The 24,110-nt window shown below is 43.9% G+C and overlaps 3 protein-coding genes across 3 annotated transcripts in view; 1 reads left to right on the plus strand and 2 right to left on the minus strand.

Annotated features, from left to right (window-relative positions):
• The first annotated feature begins 3,193 nt into the window (after positions 1-3,193).
• Positions 3,194-4,889, plus strand: LOC136965181 (lysozyme g-like). The gene is made up of 5 exons (XM_067259218.1): positions 3,194-3,303; positions 3,743-3,817; positions 3,917-4,116; positions 4,423-4,561; positions 4,662-4,889. The coding sequence occupies exons 1-5, from the start codon at positions 3,300-3,302 to the stop codon at positions 4,793-4,795; spliced, it is 552 nt and encodes a 183-aa protein (XP_067115319.1). The 5' UTR covers positions 3,194-3,299; the 3' UTR covers positions 4,796-4,889.
• Positions 4,890-5,028: 139 nt separating this feature from the next.
• LOC136965180 (zinc finger protein Gfi-1b-like) lies at positions 5,029-8,701 on the minus strand. Its single transcript, XM_067259217.1, has 6 exons — positions 8,488-8,701; positions 7,284-7,608; positions 6,933-7,159; positions 6,517-6,651; positions 6,101-6,266; positions 5,029-5,438 (listed from the first exon to the last, which is right to left on the minus strand). The coding sequence occupies exons 2-6, from the start codon at positions 7,528-7,530 to the stop codon at positions 5,266-5,268; spliced, it is 948 nt and encodes a 315-aa protein (XP_067115318.1). The 5' UTR covers positions 7,531-7,608; positions 8,488-8,701; the 3' UTR covers positions 5,029-5,265.
• Positions 8,702-13,721: 5,020 nt separating this feature from the next.
• The window catches only part of evi5l (ecotropic viral integration site 5 like), a 15,348-nt gene continuing 4,959 nt past the window's right edge, over positions 13,722-24,110 (minus strand). Inside the window, 12 exon segments of the mRNA XM_067259216.1 lie at positions 13,722-14,051; positions 15,307-15,402; positions 15,484-15,579; positions 16,044-16,190; positions 16,362-16,529; positions 16,657-16,797; positions 17,453-17,472; positions 17,475-17,568; positions 20,498-20,638; positions 21,204-21,236; positions 22,968-23,006; positions 23,008-23,022. Coding sequence (XP_067115317.1) covers positions 13,722-14,051; positions 15,307-15,402; positions 15,484-15,579; positions 16,044-16,190; positions 16,362-16,529; positions 16,657-16,797; positions 17,453-17,472; positions 17,475-17,568; positions 20,498-20,638; positions 21,204-21,236; positions 22,968-23,006; positions 23,008-23,022 — 1,320 coding nt within the window.

Consider the following 24,110-nt stretch of genomic DNA (forward strand, 5'->3'; position numbering starts at 1 on the left):
AGCTAACATGTAGAGAGAAAGGGAGCGAGCAAGAGACATGTTTTGAATGAGCTGATGAATATTTAAGGATTGTATTGGGGTTTGGGAGGGTAGGGGGGAGGTTGTAGACTGGGTGGTTAGACAGGGTTTGTAGTGGGTTGTATCCAATGCTGTAAGTATATCGATTGCATGTTATTGTCACCGCTGTAACTGCCATTGATTTTAGATTATGGTTTGGAGGGAGTGGACACACACAAAACTCTATCTTTATTTATAATTTTTACATATTATATTATATATTCTGTAACTTTTTTTTTGTTCAAATGTCGTGTTGAATTGTGTAACTAGGAAAAGACACACTTTTGCCTTTTTCTCTTCTCTAGACTTGCTATTTGCAATTTACATTTTTATTTTTGTTGTCGCTAGTTCTTGAGAAGAATGAGTGGTAGTTTGTGTTCTTGTGATCTTTGTCCTTGTTCCTCACTTTGCTGTGTGTCTTTCATTTAGGTGTGTGCGTGTGTGTGTGTGTGTGAGAGTGGTGAGTCTGAAGACAGGGAAAGGTGTATTGCAGTGTTTTATCTACCAAAAGTCTTTGTTGATGGTGATTATTACTTTATTTTTGTCCATTGTTTTATTATGGTTACCATTTTTATTATTCTATTCAGGGCAAAGATTACACCAAATTGAACAAAGAAATTTCTGGATGTTCCAAGAGAGTGCTGAGGCAGACAGTTAGAGAACAATTCCCCCCCCCCCCCCCCCGTCTCTAAAGGAACATCTGGTCAAAGGTGTGTCTTTTTCTATGTAGGCGGGGCATCACTTTCTTGGCCCCGCCCTCAAGTCTTTACACCTTGCGTTGCTGTAATCCTCAGTCCTCCAATATGTTGAACTGAATTTAGTTTATTCCTGTGTTTTTTTCTTTTGTATTTTGTTCTCTTATTTTACTGAGGGCTTAGTTTTTTGACATTATTATTTTATACATGTTTACCTACCCCTGCCCAAAAGCCCCACTGTTTCATGGTTCTCTAATGCTGTACTACGAGTCAGTTCTCTATATAGTTCTTTGCAAAGCTCTTTATAGGATGTTAATGGAAAGTGTGTAGTGTGGTCCCATTTTGTCCAAATTCAGATAGTTATCATTCTCTTTAAACCGCAAAAGAATAAGTTACATTTACATTTACATTTACATTTAGTCATTTAGCAGACGCTCTTATCCAGAGCGACTTACAGTAAGTACGGGGACATTCCCCCGAGGCAAGTAGGGTGAAGTGCCTTGCCCAAGGACACAATGTCAGTTGGCATGACAGGGAATCGAACTGGCAACCTTTGGATTACTAGCCCGATTCCCTCACCGCTCAGCCAACTGATTCCTTAGTCGAAGTTGTATTGAGTATCTTGACAAGGTAGCTTCACATGCTAACTTGTTGTTCCTGCTTTCTGGATCACTGTCCCTGGAGAACTAAGCTAAGACGGTCATGACTGATGTGGCTTTTGAGTGGAGGGTGGGGGGGAGTGGATAGGAGGGGAAGAGGGAGAGGGGAAGGGGGTGTTATCTTCCAGTCACAGAGCTCCGTTATCAATCATAGACCTGTGACTCGTCAAATAAGAAAACCAATTCAACAATGTTTTTTTTCTTTTCTGTCAATGTCCTTTTTTGTTGTTGTTTTTGGTCTCTCTGATATTTATTTATTGGCGGTTTGTGTTTGTTTTTAAAGCCAAACAAGACACATGGTAGAGAGACAGTCTATCAGTGGCGTTTTACCGTTGACACAAGTAGCCAAATATCCAACCACAATCAACTGAATCCATGGTGGTTTAGGTAGGCCTAAACAGACCAATGATAATCTGTTCATAACTGGTTTGACTGACTTGTAGGGTGTCTTTTCTCTTTGATGTTTTGCATACTGAGGTCCGTTATTCTGTTTCCAGTTTGACATCCTATTCTTCAGGCCAACTGGCGGTTATGGTTTAAATCTGAAAACATTAAAGCATGGTGTATTTAAATATATAAGCGCTATACTAGTCGCTTCTGTTGTTTGAGACTTTGAGTCATTTTGATACACAAGTAAGAAATGCCAGCTACAATCTTTACAAATAAGAACAATTCTTGTAGAGATTTGACTGAAATAATCTACTTTATCTGCACTCTAGCGAGGTGTTTTGAAGAAAAAAAAGAAATCTTAGAAAACAATTGCTTATTTTCCCTTGGGTTCAAAAAATGCAGTTCTTGTTAATTGCATGGCCTGCTAGATGGCAAGGAAGACATTGTGTTTCCCCCCAGTTACTGCAACTGCAACTTCAGTGTATGTTTGACACAATAGGTATGTTCTGACAGCTGACATCAATCTGCACCACTGTACTGGCTCAACTAGCTTCTTTATTTCATTTTATTTTGTTGCATTTTGAAGTTTTCCCATGTCCCATTTCAAACTGAATAAATGCCATTATATTGTGAATACCTCAGGATTTTTTTGGAGAAAAATAAAACACTTAAAAATCAAATAAATAAATAAACATCCAAAAAGTTCTTAACGCGTGATTTGTTTTTATTTGATTCATTTATGTTCACAGTGTTCTTATCATTCATGAAAACATAAGGTATTTTTAAGTGATGCTTGATAAAAGATCAGGCTCTAATGTCGATACTCACCTATCAGTGAGTAGTCAGGTCTCTGTAGGCTATTTGAGAGAAAAAAATACATTGTGGGGTTGGGAAACAAATGGAATAATATATATTCCCAATGATGTTTGAGTTGTGTGTGCAGGTCCATTTGATAATGACCGGCCTAGACTTTATCTGGTTGTTTTTAGTGATTATTTACTAACTTATTGTCGACCACGGAAATAACCATGATGCTGTCGTGAAGGCTGGGGAGGGACTAAAAATTCAAAATTCCAAGTCATTTTGGGTGGCTATGATGTTTCTCAACTCAGATGCTTAGAGGATTTGTGTCGAGATGGAGGTGAGATAAAGACGGATGGCCATGGACCAAATCCGCATCATTTTAGTAGTTTGGTAAGATAAATAACTTCCATGAACCAAAACACCGTGCATTGAAACAAGTTACAAATCTTGAGCAAAAACGAAAGTAAAAGAACCTTTGAGGTGCCCATTGACACATCAATGATGCTAACCGAAACTGACCCTCGTTGTATTAATAGACTATACCCTTGTGACCATGGGTGGTTCTTGTCTCCGGGGATCGATTTGGGGGTTATAAATGTGAGAAGGAACAAGAACCATCAATCCGCATCGATCAGTCAAGTTCTCCAAACGGTGCCGGTCTCAATAACGTTAGCCGACAAGAACCAACATCAACATGAGTAAGTCTTTGGTTTTATTAAATTGTCAGAATGTTTATGCTATGTAGGTTATAACTCGCTGTTAAGTTATTATTAGGCTTACAGTAGGCTAGGCTATACTGCATGACGGGCGTTGGTTTCATTATTATTATTAGGCTATTATTATTATTGTAACCCATAGGTGCATGTAGGTGCATCTATAACCTAGGCTATACCTACTAATATATAATAGCCTAATAATAATAATGAAACCAACGCCCGTTATGGACTTTCACATTCACTTTCATTCACTTTTTGAAAAGGTAAAATCTATGCCCCCAACTTTTTATTAAGAAAATTAGGCTATAGGCTAGTTAACGGCCGCATTCTAAATTCTTTAAAAAGCTGTGGCACCCACGTTTGAAATCATACATACGCCCATGTAGCCTGCCTCATTTGTTATTTTGATGCCTCAATTTAGGTTTCGGAAATGTTCGCAACATCGGTACCACCGGTGCCTCATCCGAGACAGCAAATGCTGATCGTCAAACAGCTGGTATGTTCAAGGACATTTGGCCCACTTGGATCTACACTAACACTTACATTTCATATAGCCTTAAAGTGTTCATAGATCATTTGGTTATGTTTGTTACAGGGCCGGGCGGATCCCGTAATATGGCAAATCATGACTTGTCCGAAGTGAACAAGCACAAGGACAACATTAAGAGTGTGGGGAGACAGACTGGAATGGACGCGGCAGTCATCGCTGGCATCATCTCACGAGAGTCCAGGGGGGGAACAGGTCTGGATAGCAATGGCTGGGGGGACCATGGCAACGCCTTTGGGCTTATGCAGGTACAATGTCTGAACATGTGCAACATAGTTTTAATGTGTGTGGGACACACACAAAAAATGTGTCCAAACTTTTGACTGGTACTGTATATATTCCTTGTTGGTGCAAACTTGACAAATAAAGCGCTTTCTGATTCTTATTTAGTTCTGTAGGCTCTAGATGTTGAGGGTGAAAATGTCTGTCCTCTAAAAAATAAACTAGTGAAAAAGTAAAATGGTTCATTAGAGCTCTGAAAGTAAATATATCTTATAAACTAACATATACACCCATAATAGCCTATATTCATGAATGCATAACATTGTGTGTAGATTGACAAGCGCTGGCACAGTCCTCAAGGGGGTCCATTCAGTGAGCAGCATATCCGTCAAGCCACTGATATTTTGATTGACTGCTATGGTGAAATCAAGACAAGATTTCCCAGCTGGTCCAAGGACCAATGTCTGAAAGGTAAGTAATTAGGTTAATGATTCGCATAAATCATTATTCAAGACTACTAAAATCAAATATATTTATAACTTTGTAACTGTCTTTTTCCATTTGTGTGCAGGGGCTTTGGCAGCCTACAATATGGGAGCGAGCAGAGTGCACTCCTATGAATCAGTGGATGCCAATACCACTGGGAGAGACTACTCCAATGACGTTGTCGCCAGGGCTCAGTTCTTCAAGGACAATGGTTACTGAGTGTCTTTCATAAACAATCACAAAGCCTTCCTCCAATAAATTGCTTCTGACTCTGTAACGCTGTCCAAATTATTTGAATAAATCTGTCTCGCAACTATTTGTAGTGGGTTATTTGAAATAAATCAAGTTCCAGATAACAATCTGTGTATTTAAATATATATCAATAAATTTAATATATCAAAATATTTTCAAACTTGTTCTCCATATGTTCTCCATAGTGACAGTCTGGGAGAATGAACCCCCTAGTGGGGAAAACTGAACCGTGATCAGAAATGTAAAGTGTGTTTACATGTTCCCCCTCGAAGTGGAAAAACTCAAATCAGCTTTTAATAACTGAGGGGGAAATCTAGCATTAAGCCCCTGCTGGTGGTAAAAACTGCATTTGGATCAGTCTCAAATCCCAGAGAGTCTTGTTTCCAGGGTCCTGCCAGTGTTAAGAGCTGAACTGGGACCAGCTGTTTTAAGGGTCTCTATCTGCAGTAGTGCTCTTGGTGCTGGAGCAGGTCTGCCTTGCGCTGGGAGCTGTAGAGGCAGCGAGGGCAGTGATAGGGCCGGCTGCCATTGTGCTTCCTGCTGTGGGTGATGAGGTTGGAGCTCTGGCTGAAGGCTTTCCCACACACAGGGCACACGTGAGGCTTCTCACCTGCAGAACATGACGTAGGGGGTGTTTAGGACTCGTATACTGAGGGTGAGACGTTCACCGTCTCAGGCATACACAGGCCTAGAGGGAAGCCATACATACAGACAACACATGCGAATATCCATACATAAACTTCATCATACAAACATACATACATGTTTCCTGGTTTATGAGAAAATGAATTCCTTGTGTAAAACATGCAATCAAGACATGTAATACCTAAGGGGTTAACTGAAAGGAGCTGACAGAGGAGATGAGGGTTTGAGTCCATGTGCATACCCGTGTGTATGAAGGTGTGTGTGTGTTCTAACCCGTGTGTATGAAGGTGTGTGTGTGTTCTAACCCGTGTGTATGAAGGTGTGTGTGTGTTCTAACCCGTGTGTATGAAGGTGTGTGTGTGTTCTAACCCGTGTGTATGAAGGTGTGTGTGTGTTCTAACCCGTGTGTATGAAGGTGTGTGTGTGTTCTAACCCGTGTGTATGAAGGTGTGTGTGTGTTCTAACCCGTGTGTATGAAGGTGTGTGTGTGTTCTAACCCGTGTGTATGAAGGTGTGTGTGTTCTAACCCGTGTGTATGAAGGTGTGTGTGTGTTCTAACCCGTGTGTATGAAGGTGTGTGTGTGTTCTAACCCGTGTGTATGAAGGTGTGTGTGTGTGTGTTCTAACCCGTGTGTATGAAGGTGTGTTTCTTCATGTCGGACTTCTGGTGGAAGCGCTTGCCACAGTACTGGCAGGGGTAGGGCCTGGTGTCTGTGTGGATGAGCAGGTGGGTGGAGAGGGTGGAGGAGCGCTTGAATGTCTTCCCACACTCTTTGCAGCCAAACGTCCGTTCCTGACACACATACATCACAGGCTTACTACAAACGATTCTAAATGACCTTACATGATTACAAATTCCCTCTGCATCAGATCACTGTGTTGGAATCTGAATCAAGCTCTTATGAATCGTCGACACTGATTTGTGGTTGAAAAAATGTAACTAGACAGCACAGCAAGATATGTGTATTAGTGTTTTACTATTAAGGTCGTTGATTCGGCTTTCAGGCCTTTAGAGTCAGGATGTGTGTTGGTATCGTATCTACCTTGTGTTGCAGCCTTGGTTTGGTTCTGTGAGCGTACTGCTGCCTGCTAGACCTGGGGCTGTCTGATGACAGACGGGCTCTGCTGCTGTGCAGCTTCTGAATGTGAGACTCCAGACAAGACACAGAGGAAAACACCTGAAGAAGAAATAGGACAAAAACACAAAGAAGAAGAAGAAGAGAGAAAGCATTCACTTTGTAAGTGTCAGAATGCCACTTTAAATATTTAAAGTGTAACCTAAGGCATACATTGTGCAGGTGTTGACCCAACACTTAAACACTTAAACCCAAAGAAAAACAAAACAAACGTTTATCAACCTGTGAACAATGTGCTTGTGTTTTACCGCTCAACATCAACCCCTGGTAACAATGTGTGCAATGAGACAACAGAATGCTGTAACGACTGATGTTGTGCCAACCTTGCCACACAGCGGACAATCCTCCCCACAGCTCCTCTGGCGACAGCTCCGGAGGAGGAGGGGCCCCAGCAGCCCCCCGAGAGCTGCCGGCTCAGACGTTTCCTCAGGATTTCCTGAGCTGAGGTTGCGCCAAACCGCTTGGGAGGAGGGGAACTCCATCCTCTTGGCAGGACTCGTTGGGTTCAACTGGGCAGGGGGACATTGAAAGGTGGCTTCATCAACCTGAACTGCAGGATAGAAAAAAAAAAAAAGGAAATTAGGTAGAAATCGCATTGTGAGGTGTCCATGCAGACTATTTTTTCAAATGCAGTGCAAAGTACATGCACCGACTGTTGATGGTGAACTGCTTACCACAGGACGGGTCTCTGACAGGCTGTGGTGGGCTAAGTGAGTCAGGGTGCAGGGCCTGAAGAGCAGGCGGAGGTGCAGGGGGATGTGGGAGGGGTGAGTACGGGCTGTTGAACTTTGACGTGGACAACCCCAGGGCTGTGTCCCTCTGCCCCTTCTCTGTCTCCCCCGGAAGGCTCCGGTAGGGGCTGCCCGTGATGAGGCGGTGAGGGTGGTAACATCCCCTCTTGACCAGGAAGGAGCGAGGCATACCAGCTGGGTTAGGAGATGTTGGGGGGGGAGGAGAAGGTGTGGAGTCCAAGTAGACTGGATCAGGACTCTAAATACACTGTAATATAGAATATATCCATTCAAACTACATCCAATTCATCACTAATACAGACTTTAGGACGCATGTTTTCATGTTGTGGATCTGAAGTCACAATTCTGGTAGGCCAGAAGGGGGAAACAGTGTTATGAGAATATGATGAAATTGGTACTAGATTCTATTTATTAACAACTATCCTCTTAACAACTATCTAAATTGAAATCAGGAACAAAACAAAACTTACTTTGCCAAAACAAATGTATACTTTTACACAATGACTACTCTAAACAAGTGGCACTGGTCCCAGTACAGTTTCATTGCTAGGTTATAAAATGATGAGATGGCAAGATACACAATGACAGTGACAATAACTATTTAAGTAATAAGTCTATTTAAGTACATGGAAATGTCAAAAAGCTATAGAAAAACCCTAGCATTTGTAAATCACGTGCAACAAATGTGAATTGCATTCAGCTAAAATATATTTAGCCAAACCACCTTGTAAGTGACTGCAGAACTGCACAAAGGACAATAATCCCCAGTAAACAAACAACAATATTCCTTCCACAAATAATAATCCGTCAGGAATGTATTTGTTTACTTGTTTATTACTATAATAGTAAAAAGATTATGTCATGATTAGTAAAAAATAATGTTTCTTTGTTTTTATCATTATTCTTCCTCATATGTTTCTCAGAATTATAAAAAAAAAATTCTAAGCTTAGTTTTTCTTACATTTTAATATATTTCAGTTCAGTGAGGTTTGGAAGATGCACAAATTAATTGTACTTAAGTGGAAATACACTGAGTAATCTGCTAGGTATGTGCAATTTAGTCAAACAAATGCAAAGCAAAGATAAACATTTTTAAGGCTGTATGAGAAACTTTGTACATACTTACCAGACCAAATATCCACCCTGTACATCCAGATTCCAAATCACAGACAGATGATTTATTTCAGTTCATTAAAAAAAACTGTAAGACAACTAATTTAGAATGTCCAACTCAAACACTATCTCAGCTGAAATTCTCAACAATCAGCAAATCAAACAGGCATCACGACTCTAGTTAAGTAAGGTGTTTAGCTGTATTCTGTAGTTTATCGTCCAGTTGACAGCAGCCTATGTGTATGAGATAAGGAAGTGTTTATATATGAACGTCTTTCAGAATCCTCAACCACATACTGCTTCCTCACAACAAACAAGCCTTGAGAAAATGGCAGTTTGACATATTACATTTCCACTACGACGTTCTACAGTTATCTACACCACTATACGAGCAGACGACTCTTCTTGGGTCTAGGACGACTTACTTTGTGCATAGTAATTCTGAGATGTTATATGTTTTCAGTCGTACCTTCACTTCTCACCCCTAAAGCAGATGTCTCACAAGCTCATGTCTGTGGGCAGGTATGTGGTCACTTGAGAAAGCGCTACGAAGAGAATTATCCAGAAAAATGTCAACATAACCACTGCGTTGAGACAGAGAGCGTTGCAAAGTGGCGGTTCTGTATGTTAAAGATGTGGGGATTAGTTGGGTGAGAGGTGGTTGAGTGTGTGTGTGTGTGTGTGTGTGTGTGGGGGGGGGGGGGGGGGGGAGCAACAAATCAGTAAATGCCATCACCATAGACTTCTGATAACCCAAACTTGAGAGGGTCGATGAATATGAAAGTGGAGTATGGTATGGTATAGTAGAGTATGGAAAATTAGAGTAAGGTAGACCTATAAAGGACCACAGCATAGTTTTTGCATTTAAGATTTTAAATCAAGACAAAGGCGTCTCACGCATTGAGGAAACCAAACTTATCTCCATGGCCCAGTCAGTCCCAGGTTAACCCGGAACATCTACGAGCTTGAAATGTGCCATATAAAGCCTAAGCTATACTTATACAGAAACTATACTTTAGGTTTATATTAATACCTCACCTAGACCCAAGAAACAACACAGAATTCACAACCCAAAATAAAAACACACAACACATCTATGGCGTCTGATAATGCAGTGTCAACATTTATTTGATTTGCTTTATCAGGTACAGAACACTGACATGTTTTTCATCATATTGTCATTTATATAGGTGACAACAACATTGGTAGAACTGCAAGAGAGACAGAGAGAGAAAGAGAGAGAGAGTGGACACGATTTGAGGGCGCAATGTGGATATCAGCCATCATTGAGTACATCTGAGGAGTCCTACCCTAGGTTATCCAACATCTTTGAACATATTGCATTGATTTAGTTTCTTTGTTCCTTTGAAACCATTGACGAGACAATGATATACAATGTTAGTGTTTCAGTTCCCAGAACAACTTTCAAATTCACCCAAACTTGTATGTGTTGTCCTTCAAGTAAAGTCCTGTTAACACTAGTTGGAGTCTGCAATGAGAAAAAGCCGACATGTCTATGAAAAATGCTGTTGATGTACAGTACATGTTTAGTTTTTATTCTGTGTAAAAATCTACAACCTACATTTATGGCACATTGTGAGATATCAACAAGAAACTCTCCCCATCTTGTCCTTTTTAGCCAATGGCCATGCTAATTTTAAATCAATGATAAAACATCTATGATGTACTCAAGAGTACCTTTCTCTGTATCAAAAGGTTGAGTCGCCGTTGTTACAGTTTTAGTGGTAAAGTGAGATGATGGCTAGTCGCCTACTGTGCATCAGCACTGAACAGCATTTAGTGTTGTGGTGTGCAAGTGTTAATACTTACCTCATGTCGGATCAGGGATGATAACCAAATATCGGATTCCAAAACACACTAACAATAGGCACTGTCCCTGTTGGACTTTAACATCTTTATTCAAATCATTCAAATTGTATTTAATTTATTCATGGGATGAGGATGTAAAATGCTGCTTGCAACTGTTTTCCAAGAGCTACCTGACCACTGGAGTGGTGGTTATTTGTAATACTAACTGACATCCTCTTTAATAATAATTTAAATACTGACCAGATGTCCCAATTTCCTGTAAGCCTCCCTTTCTATAACTTCTCTCTATTAAAGAGACCAGAGTCTAGAGACCAGACAGTTTTAACTTGTCAATGTGGCATCACTTACCAGGCCTTGGGAACTTTGCATCATGGGATATCTTTTTATTAAGAATGAAATTGGTCATTGAAAGGGATTGACCATCTTCGGGCACCTCATCTTACACTTGAATACTTCCAAGGTGTACTACCTCAATACTACCAAGGTGTACTACCTCAATACTATCAAAATGTTCTACCTAATACTACCTCAATCCCACTAAGAGCTCAACTGTATATGAGATTTGGGTCTGCAAATAAACTTATTTCTTGCTTCAAACCTGCTATTCCAAGATGTTGTCTAACTTGTTCAAATGAAGAGCGTGTCGGAGCAAAGTTGGGGTTTTTCTGCTCTGCCAGCACAACATCTTTGTTATTTGATAAATTATCTTCTGCAAATCAACTAGAGATATTTATTGTGATAAATAGATATTTATATGTACATGTATATTTATCCATTCATATTATTATGTTTTGCCATACTATATTTCTGTATTTATATGTAGGTTGCATGGTTGCTATGACAATAAGAGATGTGCGCGTGTGATATGCAAAGGTTCTTCGAAACTGAATAATCTACTCATCACTTTGGATAAAAGTACTTATGTAAGTATGACTAACAAGGTGAAAAAATAAATGAGTTTGGGTATTATGAAATCTTTTGTGCAAGCTTTCCTAGGGGAGATGGTTGGGTTATCCGTTTACATGTTTAGCTGACATACCGTAACATGAGAATAAACACCCCCACAGTGACATGGCATTCATACATTTTGTAAAAACAAACAAATGCATGTATTTTCCCCTATGCGACTGGACTGAATCAGCAATGATTCAAGATGCATGTTATGTAGACCACTGGGCTAGATCCTACTGGACACCACAGTCAAGTATTATCGTTTTCGTCATGATTTCCCATTCAACTGTACTGTACCAGGCAGTGGAAGGAGGAAGTGATCTTGCACTGGATCACCCTGAGGCAGGTGGAGAGGTATACTGTAGGCATGTGATGGTACAGTACTGTCACAGAGATGAGCACAGTAGACATACACTCATAACAGCTCAATGTTGCTTCACAGATCTAATTCAGTTCCTCGGGGTATCAACTCAGAGCTCTCAGCTGATTCAAAACTATTCCCAGTAATTGTTCCTAGTCCCATGTGAGTCCAATCAAACACGAGAGTGTTCCTCTGTACTTAGAATGACCTTCGTACGTTTGGCTCCTCACAGACTCATGAGACGAGAACAAAGTCAAGTTACTGTTTCAAAGCCTAACAACAAGTACCAACAAAAGCGACCCAATTTTCACAACAGCGGTCAAGTCATTGCTTCACCTGAATTCAACGAATTGTTGAGAGAAACTGCAATTATTTTGATGTATTTTGGGGGATAAATTACTTCCAAATATTACAGCAGTTTACATAGTTACAGGAAACAGTATTTTGTAGTACTAGTACCTATCACTGTCAACAGTAGAGCTAAACAAAACCAAAACTAAACGCTTCACAGTAGTTTTTGCAATGGATTTGCACCAGGGTAAAGGGCAGGCTGCAGCTTGAGCTGAGTACACAAACGATAACAAACTAAAATGAATGAAAGGAGACAAAATCATATAGCAGCACGTTCTCTGTCTCTCTGACAAGCATCGTAGTCATCGTTGGACCCTGTATCGCCATCAGACTCAGGATTCCAGTTGGCACAAAAGACGGGGGAAGGTCAACACATACGTTAAGTTTGCCCGCCGTCTGTTTATCGATAATTCTATTTTTTAATAGATAGATATATAAAAAATAAAAAATATCAAAATAAATAATAAGATATAAATAATAAGAAAAAAATAAGAAACAAAAAACAAAGATTTGGCAATGTTATTTTTTCATATTGTTTTCTTCAGGTCAAGATGGATATTTCTGACGCAAATTAAGGTCATTTACTTGCCTTCGTTTGTTTGCGAGGCTTTCGAAATACACACAACACACGTATTACGTAAGTTAAATTGTTAATATTCATCTATGCATGTCAACTAGTAACATCCCTATGATATTGATGTGCACGAGTCCACATACTTCACCTCTCTTTGCCTGCCTGCCTGCCTCCCTCTCTCCTTCCTTCTCTCCCTCTTTCACATCTTGATAGGAAAAGGTCAGAGTGAAGATTGAGATTATTTTTATTATTATTATTTTTCAAAGGCAGTGCAGGTGGCAGGTGAGTCCTTCGGTGATGATTGGGTGAAAGGGGAGAGTCGGGGAGAGAGAAGGAGGTCAACTTTGTAGTCGTTCCACTCTGACAGTCTTCGTTTACGGTACAGGGTGGGAGGACGAGAGAGCGGGAGAGACAGAAACGCTGGGCTTTGCAGGGGACCTCTTACCTTCATCACTGGAAAGTACCATGTGTGCAGATTCAAGCCACACGTTTTCACTCCTTCTTTCACTCAAACGGGGCACCCAGTCATGATTTTCTGCACAGTAGACAACTGCTCCAGTTTGTTCTTCACGTTGTACTGTCCTAGATGTTTAAGGGTCAGCGTTTCATGGCGAAAAGACTAGTTCATCAATGGCCCATTTCTTATTTCCTCTGGGTTCGCTGTGTGAATATGTATGTGTTTGTCTCTTCTGCACAGTGAGAGGGAGTACTGGAAGAAACGGTTCTTTGCCCTGGTCCGGTGGGTGATGTGGGGATGAATTGAAAAGGGCAAGAAAAGGGAGAATGGCTAAATGAATACCCCCACAGGGATGGCAGGGACCTACGGCAAACCGAAGAGAGAGAGTGAGAGAGAGAGCGTGGAAAAGGGAGAGAGACAGATAGGAGATGCTATGATTTGGCAACAACTGATTCTGTGGGAACAGGGTAGATGAGCGACCGAGAGATAAGGACTGAGAGGTCGTTCAGAGAGACGAGAGGAGAAATGGAGAGACGTCAGAGAGAGAGAGAGAGAGAGATAGAGAGAGAGAGGCCGAAGTGTCCCTGGAGCGGAGGGGGGGGAGAGAGGAGGGGGGGAATCCGTGGTTGACAGCGTGGAGCGTGGATCAGGGTCGTCAGGTCACATCAGTAACCCTCCCAGGGGGAGACAGGGGCCGCTGTTGTCCGTCAGGGCTACTGCAGCCTAGTTGTCCAGAGTCTCGGCTGCACACACCATCCCTCCGTACAGCTGCGGGGGGTTGTGGTGGGCGTCTGGGTGGGGCGCCGTCCGCTCCTCCGCCTCGCTGTCGGTGCTCCCCTCGCTGTCCAGGCGGGCCGAAGGGTGGCAGGGCCCGGGCAGGGCCGGGTAGAGGGCGTTGGCAGGCAGTGGGCTAGGCAGCAGGTCCTCGTCCGAGCTCAGGTAGTCTCCCTCGGCTGAGGCGGGGCTGGCCAGGCAGAGGTCCTGGTAGTTACCGCTGCTGCTGACACGGGAGCCGGGGGGGAACTTAGAGGGTTGTCCGCGGAGCTGCCTGACCTAAATAGGCCAAAAGGAGAATATATTTTTAAGAAGTACTATACCAAGGTTACACCGTCAACAAATCAGTTCTGTCACGGCTGCATCTATTTCGAAGGATTTGGGGGGGGATTGTACAAACAGGACAATATGTCACAGTTGTCAATAGGCGAACCTTGTCAGGTAGTCATGTTTAGGTTGCGGTGAGGGGCACCTGTGGTTTTTCACAGTATGTTCTTGATCTATGTGTCCAGGAAATTGCAACTAGGCCACTACGTTCATAGCAAATCAGAGCATGTGTGGTTTCCGATTTACCCTTTTTCAGATTTCTGGGGGTCTTCCATCATCTGATTTGGTGTTTTCTAAAGAGCTGTGGGCCCAGTCAGCACTGTTGGTGTGTGGTGGGCGTACTTGCGTGACAGACGCAAGCCACAGCCAATATCTCCATGTGCGTCAGAAAGTGTGCGAGCGCCTGCCGTGTGTGTGTTTTTTCTTACAAGTCACACAGATGTGTGTGTGTGTGTGTGTGATAGAGTACAGGTGTCAAAGTGAGTCAGGACAAGTTGGGCTGAGTGAAAAGGGGAGGGGCTTAGTGGTTAACCAATGGAAATGAAATGAGTGTGCACCCGCCCACCTCTTCCTCCCATTTAAATCACTCATTCTTTTTACACGGTAGATCAAACAAATCTAGGCTTCGCTGCCAGGCAGAGTAGATGTGACACAAATACAAGTATACATATTTACACGCGTCCTGTATCTTCCTGGGTCACATGTTCTCTGTCAAACCACCCCCCCCCCCCACCCCGACTCCACCCCCCGCCCCCGACTCCACCTTACTGTATAATCCCACCGACACACTGTCTCTGATTACAACGTAAGTGTTGTATTTTACATGTGATCTTTTCTCAGAGACAGTCACGCAGGTTTCGTTTCCCTTTGGGCGGAAAAGCCTTCGCATATGACAAATGTTTGCACTCTAAGAAATAGCGAATACACTCTTAGAGAAAATTGCAAAGTTCAGGGCCGTCCCAGAACACCTTCTCTGTTGACGCGTAACGTTTACTGTCACGCACACCTCCTCTCTGAATGAGCAAGCACAGGCCTGAAAGCGCGAGTGTTCACGCACTGAAGCTAGGGTTCTCACACATCTCTGAGGGCTGTTAAAAGGGGAAAGGCAATCGTTTTTTTTGTGGACCACAGAAGGGTGGTCACAGTGTGTGTGTGTGTGTGTGTGTGTGTGTGTGTGTGTGTGTGTGTGTGTGTGTGTGTGTCTGACCTCGTTCTTGAGCTCAGCGATGTGGTCCCGGAGCTGGGTGATGTACTGTCTGGAGTCGGAGTGGTTTAACTGCCCCTGGATCAATCCTTCCTCTTTCTGCGGGACATGGAGATAGAAGTGATAAGACACGCATGCACAGACACACACGCACACGCAGACACACAAACAATGTGTTACCTGTATCTCCAGCTCGGCGACCTTCTGTCTTAGCTCAGCCACGGCCGCCATGTTCTCTGCTTCTCGCAGGCGAGCCTCCATCACCTCCTCTTTGCTCTGAGGGACGGAAAGCAGATTGAGAAAAAAAAAAGAAAAGAAAAGCGCCGCGTCTCTCTTAACGCTCTGCCTCTCTACCGGACCACAAAGCTTTCATGAGTCGAAGCCGACATTCCTTTGTGCTAACTGATCGTCTGGTCGTGCTGCAGATGCACACAACGCCCCCCCCCCCCCCCCCCCCCCGCCCATCTAGAGTCACCTTGACAGCACTCGTCTATCCTGCACCCTCTCGTTCACTCTCTGGTCCTTCTCTCCCGTTTTTACTACACACCTCCATCCCCCCTTTCATCTCCCTGCATCCCTCCTTTAGTACCTCCCTGTTTCTCTCTCTCTCCCCTCCACTCCATCCTTCTCTCTCCCTCTCTTCACATCTCAGTCGTTCCCCGATCCCTTCACCCACTATCTCTCCACAAGATTCTATTCCATTCCTTTCTTCCCTGCCTCTCGCTCTCTCGCCCCCGCACCTTGCAGTCAAACTCGGACTGCTTCCGCTTCATCTCGTTCAGCTGGGTCTGCAGCCCCTTGTTCTGATTGGCTAGCACTTGTATCCGTTCCTGCTGGGCCACACCCTCTTGCTCGTGGCGGCCAATCAGCTTACTGTTGATCTGGTTCTTGAGGGAGCAAAAAAAGAAAAAAGATAGGGAGGGAGGGTAGGAAGGGGGGCTCATGTTTATGGGTCGTTCAAGCAGACTACGTGAAGTTCCCTTTAATAACATGACGACATTGATAAAGGGAAGCTCCAATCGAATGAGGTTCGACGCCAAGGCCCCCTCCGGACTGACCTGGCTCTCCAGCTGCAGGGCTTTGAGTTTGACCTCGCGCAGGTCGGCCTGGGCCTGAGCCTCGCGCAGGCGCACCGTCAGCAGCTTGTCCTGCAGCTCGTTCATGGCGTTCTTCTTGGGGGACTCCTTCCAATGGCCGCCGCCGCCGCTGCCCCGCGACATGTGGTGCTGAGTGGGGGGGGGGGGGGGAGGGGGGGGGGGGAGAGGAGGGGGCCGGGGGAATGAAGCACGTGCAAAGGTCCCCGGTGTGTTCATGCTGCCTGCGTGTGTGTGTGTGTGTGTGTGTGTGTGGTACCTGCCAGCGCTGGTTGAGGTCAGTCACTGCGTCCTGCATCTCCCTGAAGGAGGTCAGGGTCTCCAGCTCCCGCAGCTTCAGCTGCTTCAGCTCCTCCTGCAGCTGGGCCACGTTGTTCTCATCAGGCAGGCAGCTGCTCCTCTGGAGCCGCGCGCACCACGGAGAGGAAACACACACGTAGCAGACGTGTGAAACATTTACATTTAGTCATTTAGCAGACGCTCTTATCCAGAGCGACTTACAGTAAGTACAGGGACATTCTCCCCGAGGCGAGTAGGGTGAAGTGCCTTGCCCAAGGACACAACGTCATTTTGCACGGCCGGGAATCGAACCAACAACCATCTGATTAATAGCCCGACTCCCTAACCGCTCAGCCATCTGACCCCCAACACACAGACGTGAAACACACAGAGGGGAAACACACAGACGTGAAACACACAGAGGGGAAACACACAGACGTGAAACACACAGACGTGAAGCACACAGAGGTGAAACACACAGACGTGAAACACACAGACGTGAAGCACACAGAAGTGAAACACACAGACGTGAAACACACAGAAGTGAAACACACAGACGTGAAACACGCAGAAGTGAAACACACAGACGTGAAGCACACAGAGGTGAAACACACAGAGGTGAAACACACAGACGTGAAACACACAGACGTGAAACACACAGACATGGAAAACACACGACCCTCGTAGACGGAATAAGCACACCAATGCACGAGAATGTAAAACACACGCGATACATCCGATCCAAACGCCCGTGCACATCCACGGTGGGAGCTCACCTTCTCCAGGTCCAGCACCTGTCCTGCATCTCCTTCAGGGCGCCCAGTAGCTCCGCCTCCTGCAACCGAGACTGCTCCAGCTGTGTCTGCAGACCGTTCACAAACTGCTCGGTGTACTGGGAGACAAATACACCAATCAGAGACCGGGACCCCACATTTTGACCAATCACAAACTGCTCGGGGGACTGGACACAAATACACCAATCAGAGACCGGGACCCCACATTTGAACCAATCACAAACTGCTCGGTGTACTGAGAGACAAATACACCAATCAGACACCGGGACCCCACATTTTGACCAATCACAAACTGCTCGGTGTACTGAGAGACAAATACACCAGTAAGAGACTGAGACCCCACATGTCGATCACACATGAAGGTTTGCTTGTCTTCAGGGAACGCCATGCCACTGTCTTCATCCTTATCTTCCACCTCCTCCTCATCAGCATGACTACCCTCCTCCACCTGGAAGTGGGGAGGAGTACAGCTGGTGTACAGCTGGTGTACAGCTGGTGTACAGCTTTCTCATAACGTCTGGCCTCCGACCTCTTTCCCACAGGAAATGATGTGTGCCCTCTGCAGTGGCCATTCTAAACAAGGTCATGATAAAATCCCCTCCCCCCCCCCCCCCCCCCCGCCCATGAGCACTCCTGCTGCTGAAAATATATTTGATGTATTTTTGTTTTTCTTTATTGTTAGTTCTATACTGTTGCCAGAATGCTGGCAAATGTCCATTCTATGTCGATTTAATTGACAGTAAAGTTAGTTCTTATCTTATCATATCACTGAGAGAGAAAAAATAAATTCTACAGTGACACAGTGAAAAAGAGTTCCTCTGATTTTGTATTTCAAGCCCCCTCCACTGGTCTCAGGTCCTCATTTACTAACATGGCAACCGCAGCTTAATCTGCGCCTCTGCCAACCGCAAATAGGGCACGGTGTAATTTCCACATTTTGCGTTGTATTTATCAAACCAGATCCTCGTCGGGCAATCAGCGCCTTACTCCGCCCTTTAGTGTTAATTAGCGTGCCGTTAAAAGACGGGAAAAATCGCCTGCATGTTATTGACACCATGGGTGATATGAGGAAAAGAAAAAGAAGGTTCAGCGAACAGGAGATAGAAATATTGGTTCACGAAGTTACAGCTAACATAAACATGTTACAAGGAAGAAATACCCCTCTCCTCCATCTCTTTGCGGCACACGCCCCACTTTCCCTTATACCCCTCCCAGCAGCGGTAATCTGCGTTTTACTCAAGTGCGCTGCCTTTGTAAATACGGTTTGATGTCTTTACCCGCAATTGTACGCCTGAAATGGGCACAATCCTGTTAGTAAATGAAGCCCTCAGTCTCAATATGAGTGAGAAAGGAGAAACTGGAGGTGTGTGAATTCAGCTTCATGAACACACTCACACTAGTCATCCCAGCTGCAACACAACTACTCCCATTCACAACCATACAAACACTACCACACTTACACACACACACACACACACATGCCCTTTCCCAGTTGAGGTTACTGTACATCGAACATTGATTCTCTCATTGTGGAAAACACTGATGGAGAGAAGTACGATGTGCAAACTCTCTCACACACCCAACTCTCTCACACTTCTGCTCTGTGAATGAGTGTGACAAATGGGTGTGTGTGTGTTTGTGTGTGAATGTGTGAGAAACCAAGCCTGAAACTAAAACTAGTCAAATGCCCAGAGTGGTGATGCTACTGAAAACTAAACTAAAAGAAGAATGGATGTTTAATCTCATGATATATATGTAAATGGGCAAAACCCAAACTAGGACAGAGATCAATTGGGGGAGAATGAGAGCCATGCTCGGGGCATTTCGGCCCAAAACACCTAAAGGCAGTGTCACACAAGTGCCGGCTGTGTCTCTGCAACACCTTGCACACCCTCGCACATGGATTCACCACTCAGCTGCAAGAGAAAACGGTAGCAGCTCGAGGACTGAGAAACGATTGTTTCCTTCCAGCTGGGTGGCATGTTTAACCAATTAGCATGTAGCTTGTGTAGAGCCGCTAGCGGTGTAACATCACATTCAGCTCCATCCAAAATATGGGACAGCCAATAGGCTACGGAGAATGGCCTTAGTGATATAGACGTACTGTACATTCTGATGTATACAGGTCAATCTATGCCCTGAGCCTCGAATAGCCACAGTGGAAATGGTTGATTTCCTATGATACTTTGAAACACATTTCTTTCCTGTATTTGAGATTTGAACTTGTCCTCTATAGTCGAAGCCCTAAACAGTATCCTGTCACCCGGCTTAAAGATGAACTCATCGTAATAGTATGTACTGTGCTCTGATTTATCTTGTTTACTGAAAGACTTCATCCGGTTTTCTCAAAGAACATACAGTTCATAATTCAGTAGTGAAAAAAAAACGGTGTACGGTGTTTGTTCTGTGTCAGTATTGTAATATGATCACTTTTCAGAAGAAGTGTTCTGAATTTCTCACTGAAATGCACCACCCGTGTCACCCTGGCAAGATTGAGGTCAAAACCCAACACAAAGAGGATATTCATTTTGACACTTCTGTGCTCGCGCTGGAAATGAACCGTTTCGTCTTACAGAACAATTATCTTTTCTACCATGTCATCGATATTTTGTGTGTGAATATCTTTTAAATGGAAAAGGAACGTGTCGATTGCAAGTATGCAGAGTGGCGATGTCCACCTTGAGGTGAAGAGTAACCACAGAAGACGTGCTTCTCATAGCAGCAAGAATCCCCAAACCCATCCGTGCCCACTGATACATGTACATGTAATACCATATCAAAGTAAATCAAATAAAGATGGGCAGATGCTAAAATGAGCTTGGATAAAATCCGGTCTGTTTCACCTCAGCCTGCAAATACCAGTGTTTCATCCACTCGCTTTTTTCCTCTGTTTCTCTTCATTCTCTCTTTCTTTCATTCTTCCATTTTGTTCTTTCATCCCAGTCTTTTTTGACCCACACTAGCGTCCTCTCATCACGCCAGAGACGTGTTTTCCCCGGGCCCTGGTCCAGACAGCGAGCCAGCTACCTTGTGTTGCTGTAGCTCCTGGATGGTGTCCTGGGCTCTCCCCAGGCTCTCGCTGGCCGTGCTGTACTGCTGACGCACCACGGCCAGCTCCCGCTTGATCACGTAGTTCTCCTCTGCCTCCTGGGCCCGTGTCACCTGACCCTGGACAGAGCGAGACAGCGTGAGGGGAGAAGCGTGTTTTTTGTTGTTGTTGAGTTTTAGACATTGGTGGGCCATTTAGGACTCGTTTGGGATTGTACTTCTGTCGTACTCAGATGCGGAACACGCTGTTCTGGGATTAATGCCGTTTGTGATGGTTTACATGCTGTGACTTGTTAAAATATCAAATAATCTAACAGCTGAAATTACATTAGAATGAAATATGATCCCGGTAATTTTGGCAGGGCCGGAAACAGGGCCTGGGAGCACACATGTACTAAGTCTTTTCACATGCAGGGCAGTAAAACTACACATGAGAATTCCTGCTATGTACACATGGATCCACATGCTGTCAAGGGCAGATGGATTGGGGGTAGCGTGGTCCAAAAAACGTACATACAATAACACAAATAGACAAGTACAAAAACAAACATTCTGTCATGCCAAACAAATCGATATTATTTTGAAGCCGTTCTGGAGAGGGAGACAGGCAGTGCAGGTGGAAGGAAGGAAGCCAGGGAGGAGTAGAGGACAGGATAGTGACCAGGTGGTTTATTCAGTACTGTACCTGGATCAGTCTGTCTGCCAAAGCAGCGCTCTCCTACAGTAGCGACGGAGGGGAGGAAGAGGAGGATGGCCAAGAGAAGAAGGAGACAGAGAGGATGGATGGATGGATAAAAATAAAAGACAACAATAGAAAGGGGGAAAAGAAACAGAGTGCAGAGAAGAAGAAAAAAAGTAATATTTTTAAGGGTGAAAAGGGGTAAAATGAGAAATCATAAAAATAAATTAAACGAAAACAAAACACGTTTGACAACCCATTAGAAGGAAAACATGTTGTGGTTTGTGTGGTGTGTGTGTATGTGCGGAGGAGGGTGTGTGGGGGGGGGGGGTGTTGAACCGTTGGATGCAAAGATGGTGAGAAAAAGGAGAGAGAAAAGTATTGCTCACAAAACAGCAGAGAGAAAGAAGGAAATCGAAGCACTCTCTCATTCTCTCCCACACGCACACACACGGACACACACACACAAGCACACGCACGCATGCAACCCTCGTTACCTTTAAATGCGTTCGATAGAAAGTGATCTCACTGATCTAAAGTACCAGTACGTATCATATTAACATTCATGAGGGACACATCACTTTGATCTTACTGTGAGTCACAAAGCTGTGAGTCACAAAGCTGAGTCACGTGACCATTACAGTTTTTTCTCAATTGCTAAAACACTAAAACCCATTGGCTGAACAAGGTTCTCAGTTGCCTGAACTCATGTAGCTAATTGTGCCTGTCTGTTGTCAATACCTTAAACCATTTCACATGGTAAAACACAATTTGCAGATCTCACTTAGTCTGTTCAGCAAAATTCTAAACACATTCTCATTTTTAAAACACATTCTGCACTCTAATGCACATGTCATCCATACTGGTAAACACAAATGGCAACAATCAAATACAAATAGAGAAAACATGTCATTGATTATACACAACCACTCAAAATTGATTTCACTTGTTTCAAATGATTTGACACAACCAATATAAGCCAGTTCAGAGAGCAAACAGGTTGTTGGTGGGAAAATATTGCTTGTGATGTCGAGAAAGTTCTCTGGCCTAACCCAGCCCAAAGACAAGAAGAAGCACATTGATCACGTGTTTACTCCTTTGATTTTTGTCCCTTTCAGTATTGTATACTGTTGTACAGTGCATTGTAGGCTGTATACTGTACAATGAACAAATCGTATGGCCCTGAACATTGTGCTTTCCATTTGTTACAGTAACAGTACTGACTGCTCAATAGATTTTGATTGGTTGCAGGTTCATATCAACAAAGAACAAGAGTGAGTTGTGAGTAGTGAGATGCAGGGTACAGTACTGTATAGGGGTACAAGGGGGAGAAAGAACAAAACAATTGCAAAGAGCAAAGCAGAGTAGTAATTTCTGATACATTTTAAGCTACTATGATAGAACATGTTTTTGTTCATCAAAAGACAATGACGGATAAATATGAAATTTGTTTTGAGATTCTCCCTGAGAACTATATGTTTTGAACAATGTTTTCTATTTTTTGGTGTATTGTTTACTGACTGCTTGATAGTGTATATAATTTTGATCACTTTGTTTATGATTTGAGAGCAGTGTTTGATTTTGAGCACAGGTAAATCTGTTTTGAGGCGAAAGTTTCATTTTGCAAGAGGATTCAGAGGTTTTGTAAATAGTGCTTGAAGATGACGTTTTGTGTTTACAGTTTTGAGAAATGGGTGACTGTTTCAAGAAATGTGTTTTAGCAATTGTGAAAAAACTGTAAGTGACTAAATCTAACCCAATCTCTCTTACCTTCTCCAGTGTCTCAATCCTCTGCTTCAGTAGCCTGTTTTTCTGTGCGTAACCTCTGAGTGTATGTGTGTGTGTGTGTGTGTGTGTGTGTGTGTGTGTGGGAGACAGAGAGAGAGAAAAGGAGTGGGAGAGAGATTAAGGATAGAGAAAGGGAGAGAAAGAAGGGGGGAAAGGGGATTAGTCTCTTGATATAACCCTTCCAATAATGCTTCTGTAATATGAGTTCAAACAAGGTCGGAACATATTAGACAGACATCCCTCTCACCTTGATCTCTATCTGCTCCTCCATCTCTTTGTTCTTGATTGTGGTGTACTCTTTCTCAAGCCTGACCAAATACAGATGATAACACTTTCATCAATATCAGTTGAACAAGATTCATCTCAAACTCATTTTCTATCTCCGGCCTTTTGGACAGTTAAGTGGATATACATTCCCATCAGTATACGTGTACAACAACAACAGCAGCTTTATCAAATCATGTCCCAGTGGATCTGATTAACAACACCCATCCTCTGGCATATGGCTTCTTAATTATTCATTTATAAAACCAAATGGAAGATCCAAAACGTGGCAGCTTACTTCTTCATCCTCTTGGGGTTGTACTTGACCTGGTAGGCCCTCAGGATGAGCTTGTCTGTGCAGCTGTCGAACTGATGAGGAATCACCTTCTGGAAGTGCTGCCAGAGGGACGGAGATGGAATCAGAGAGAGAGGGAGAGACGGAGAGAGAAAGAGAGAGGGAGAGAGAGGGAGAGAGAGTGAGAGTGAGGGGGAGAGAGAGAGAGAGAGAGAGAGAGAGAGAGAGAGAGAGAGAGAGAGAGAGAGTGAGAGTGAGGGGGGGAGAGAGAGAGAGAGAGAGAGAGAGAGACAGAGAGAGAGAGAGAGAGAGAGAGACAGAGAGAGAGAGAGAGAGAGAGAGAGAGAGAGAGAGAGAGAGAGACAGAGAGAGAGAGAGAGAGAGAGAGTGAGAGAGAGAGAGAGAGAGAGAGAGAGAGAGAGAGAGAGAGAGAGAGTCACATTGAATGACGAGGCCGCTCAATAGGAGCAGCGGCGTGCCCGCTGGCGGTGACTTGTCTCACCTGGGACATCCCCTCCATGTCCCAGCTGGATGAGGGTCTGTCTGGTTGTACTGCAGGATGGCCA

Source organism: Osmerus mordax, chromosome 21 (assembly GCF_038355195.1).
Source record: "Osmerus mordax isolate fOsmMor3 chromosome 21, fOsmMor3.pri, whole genome shotgun sequence".
Lineage (NCBI taxonomy): Eukaryota > Metazoa > Chordata > Actinopteri > Osmeriformes > Osmeridae > Osmerus > Osmerus mordax.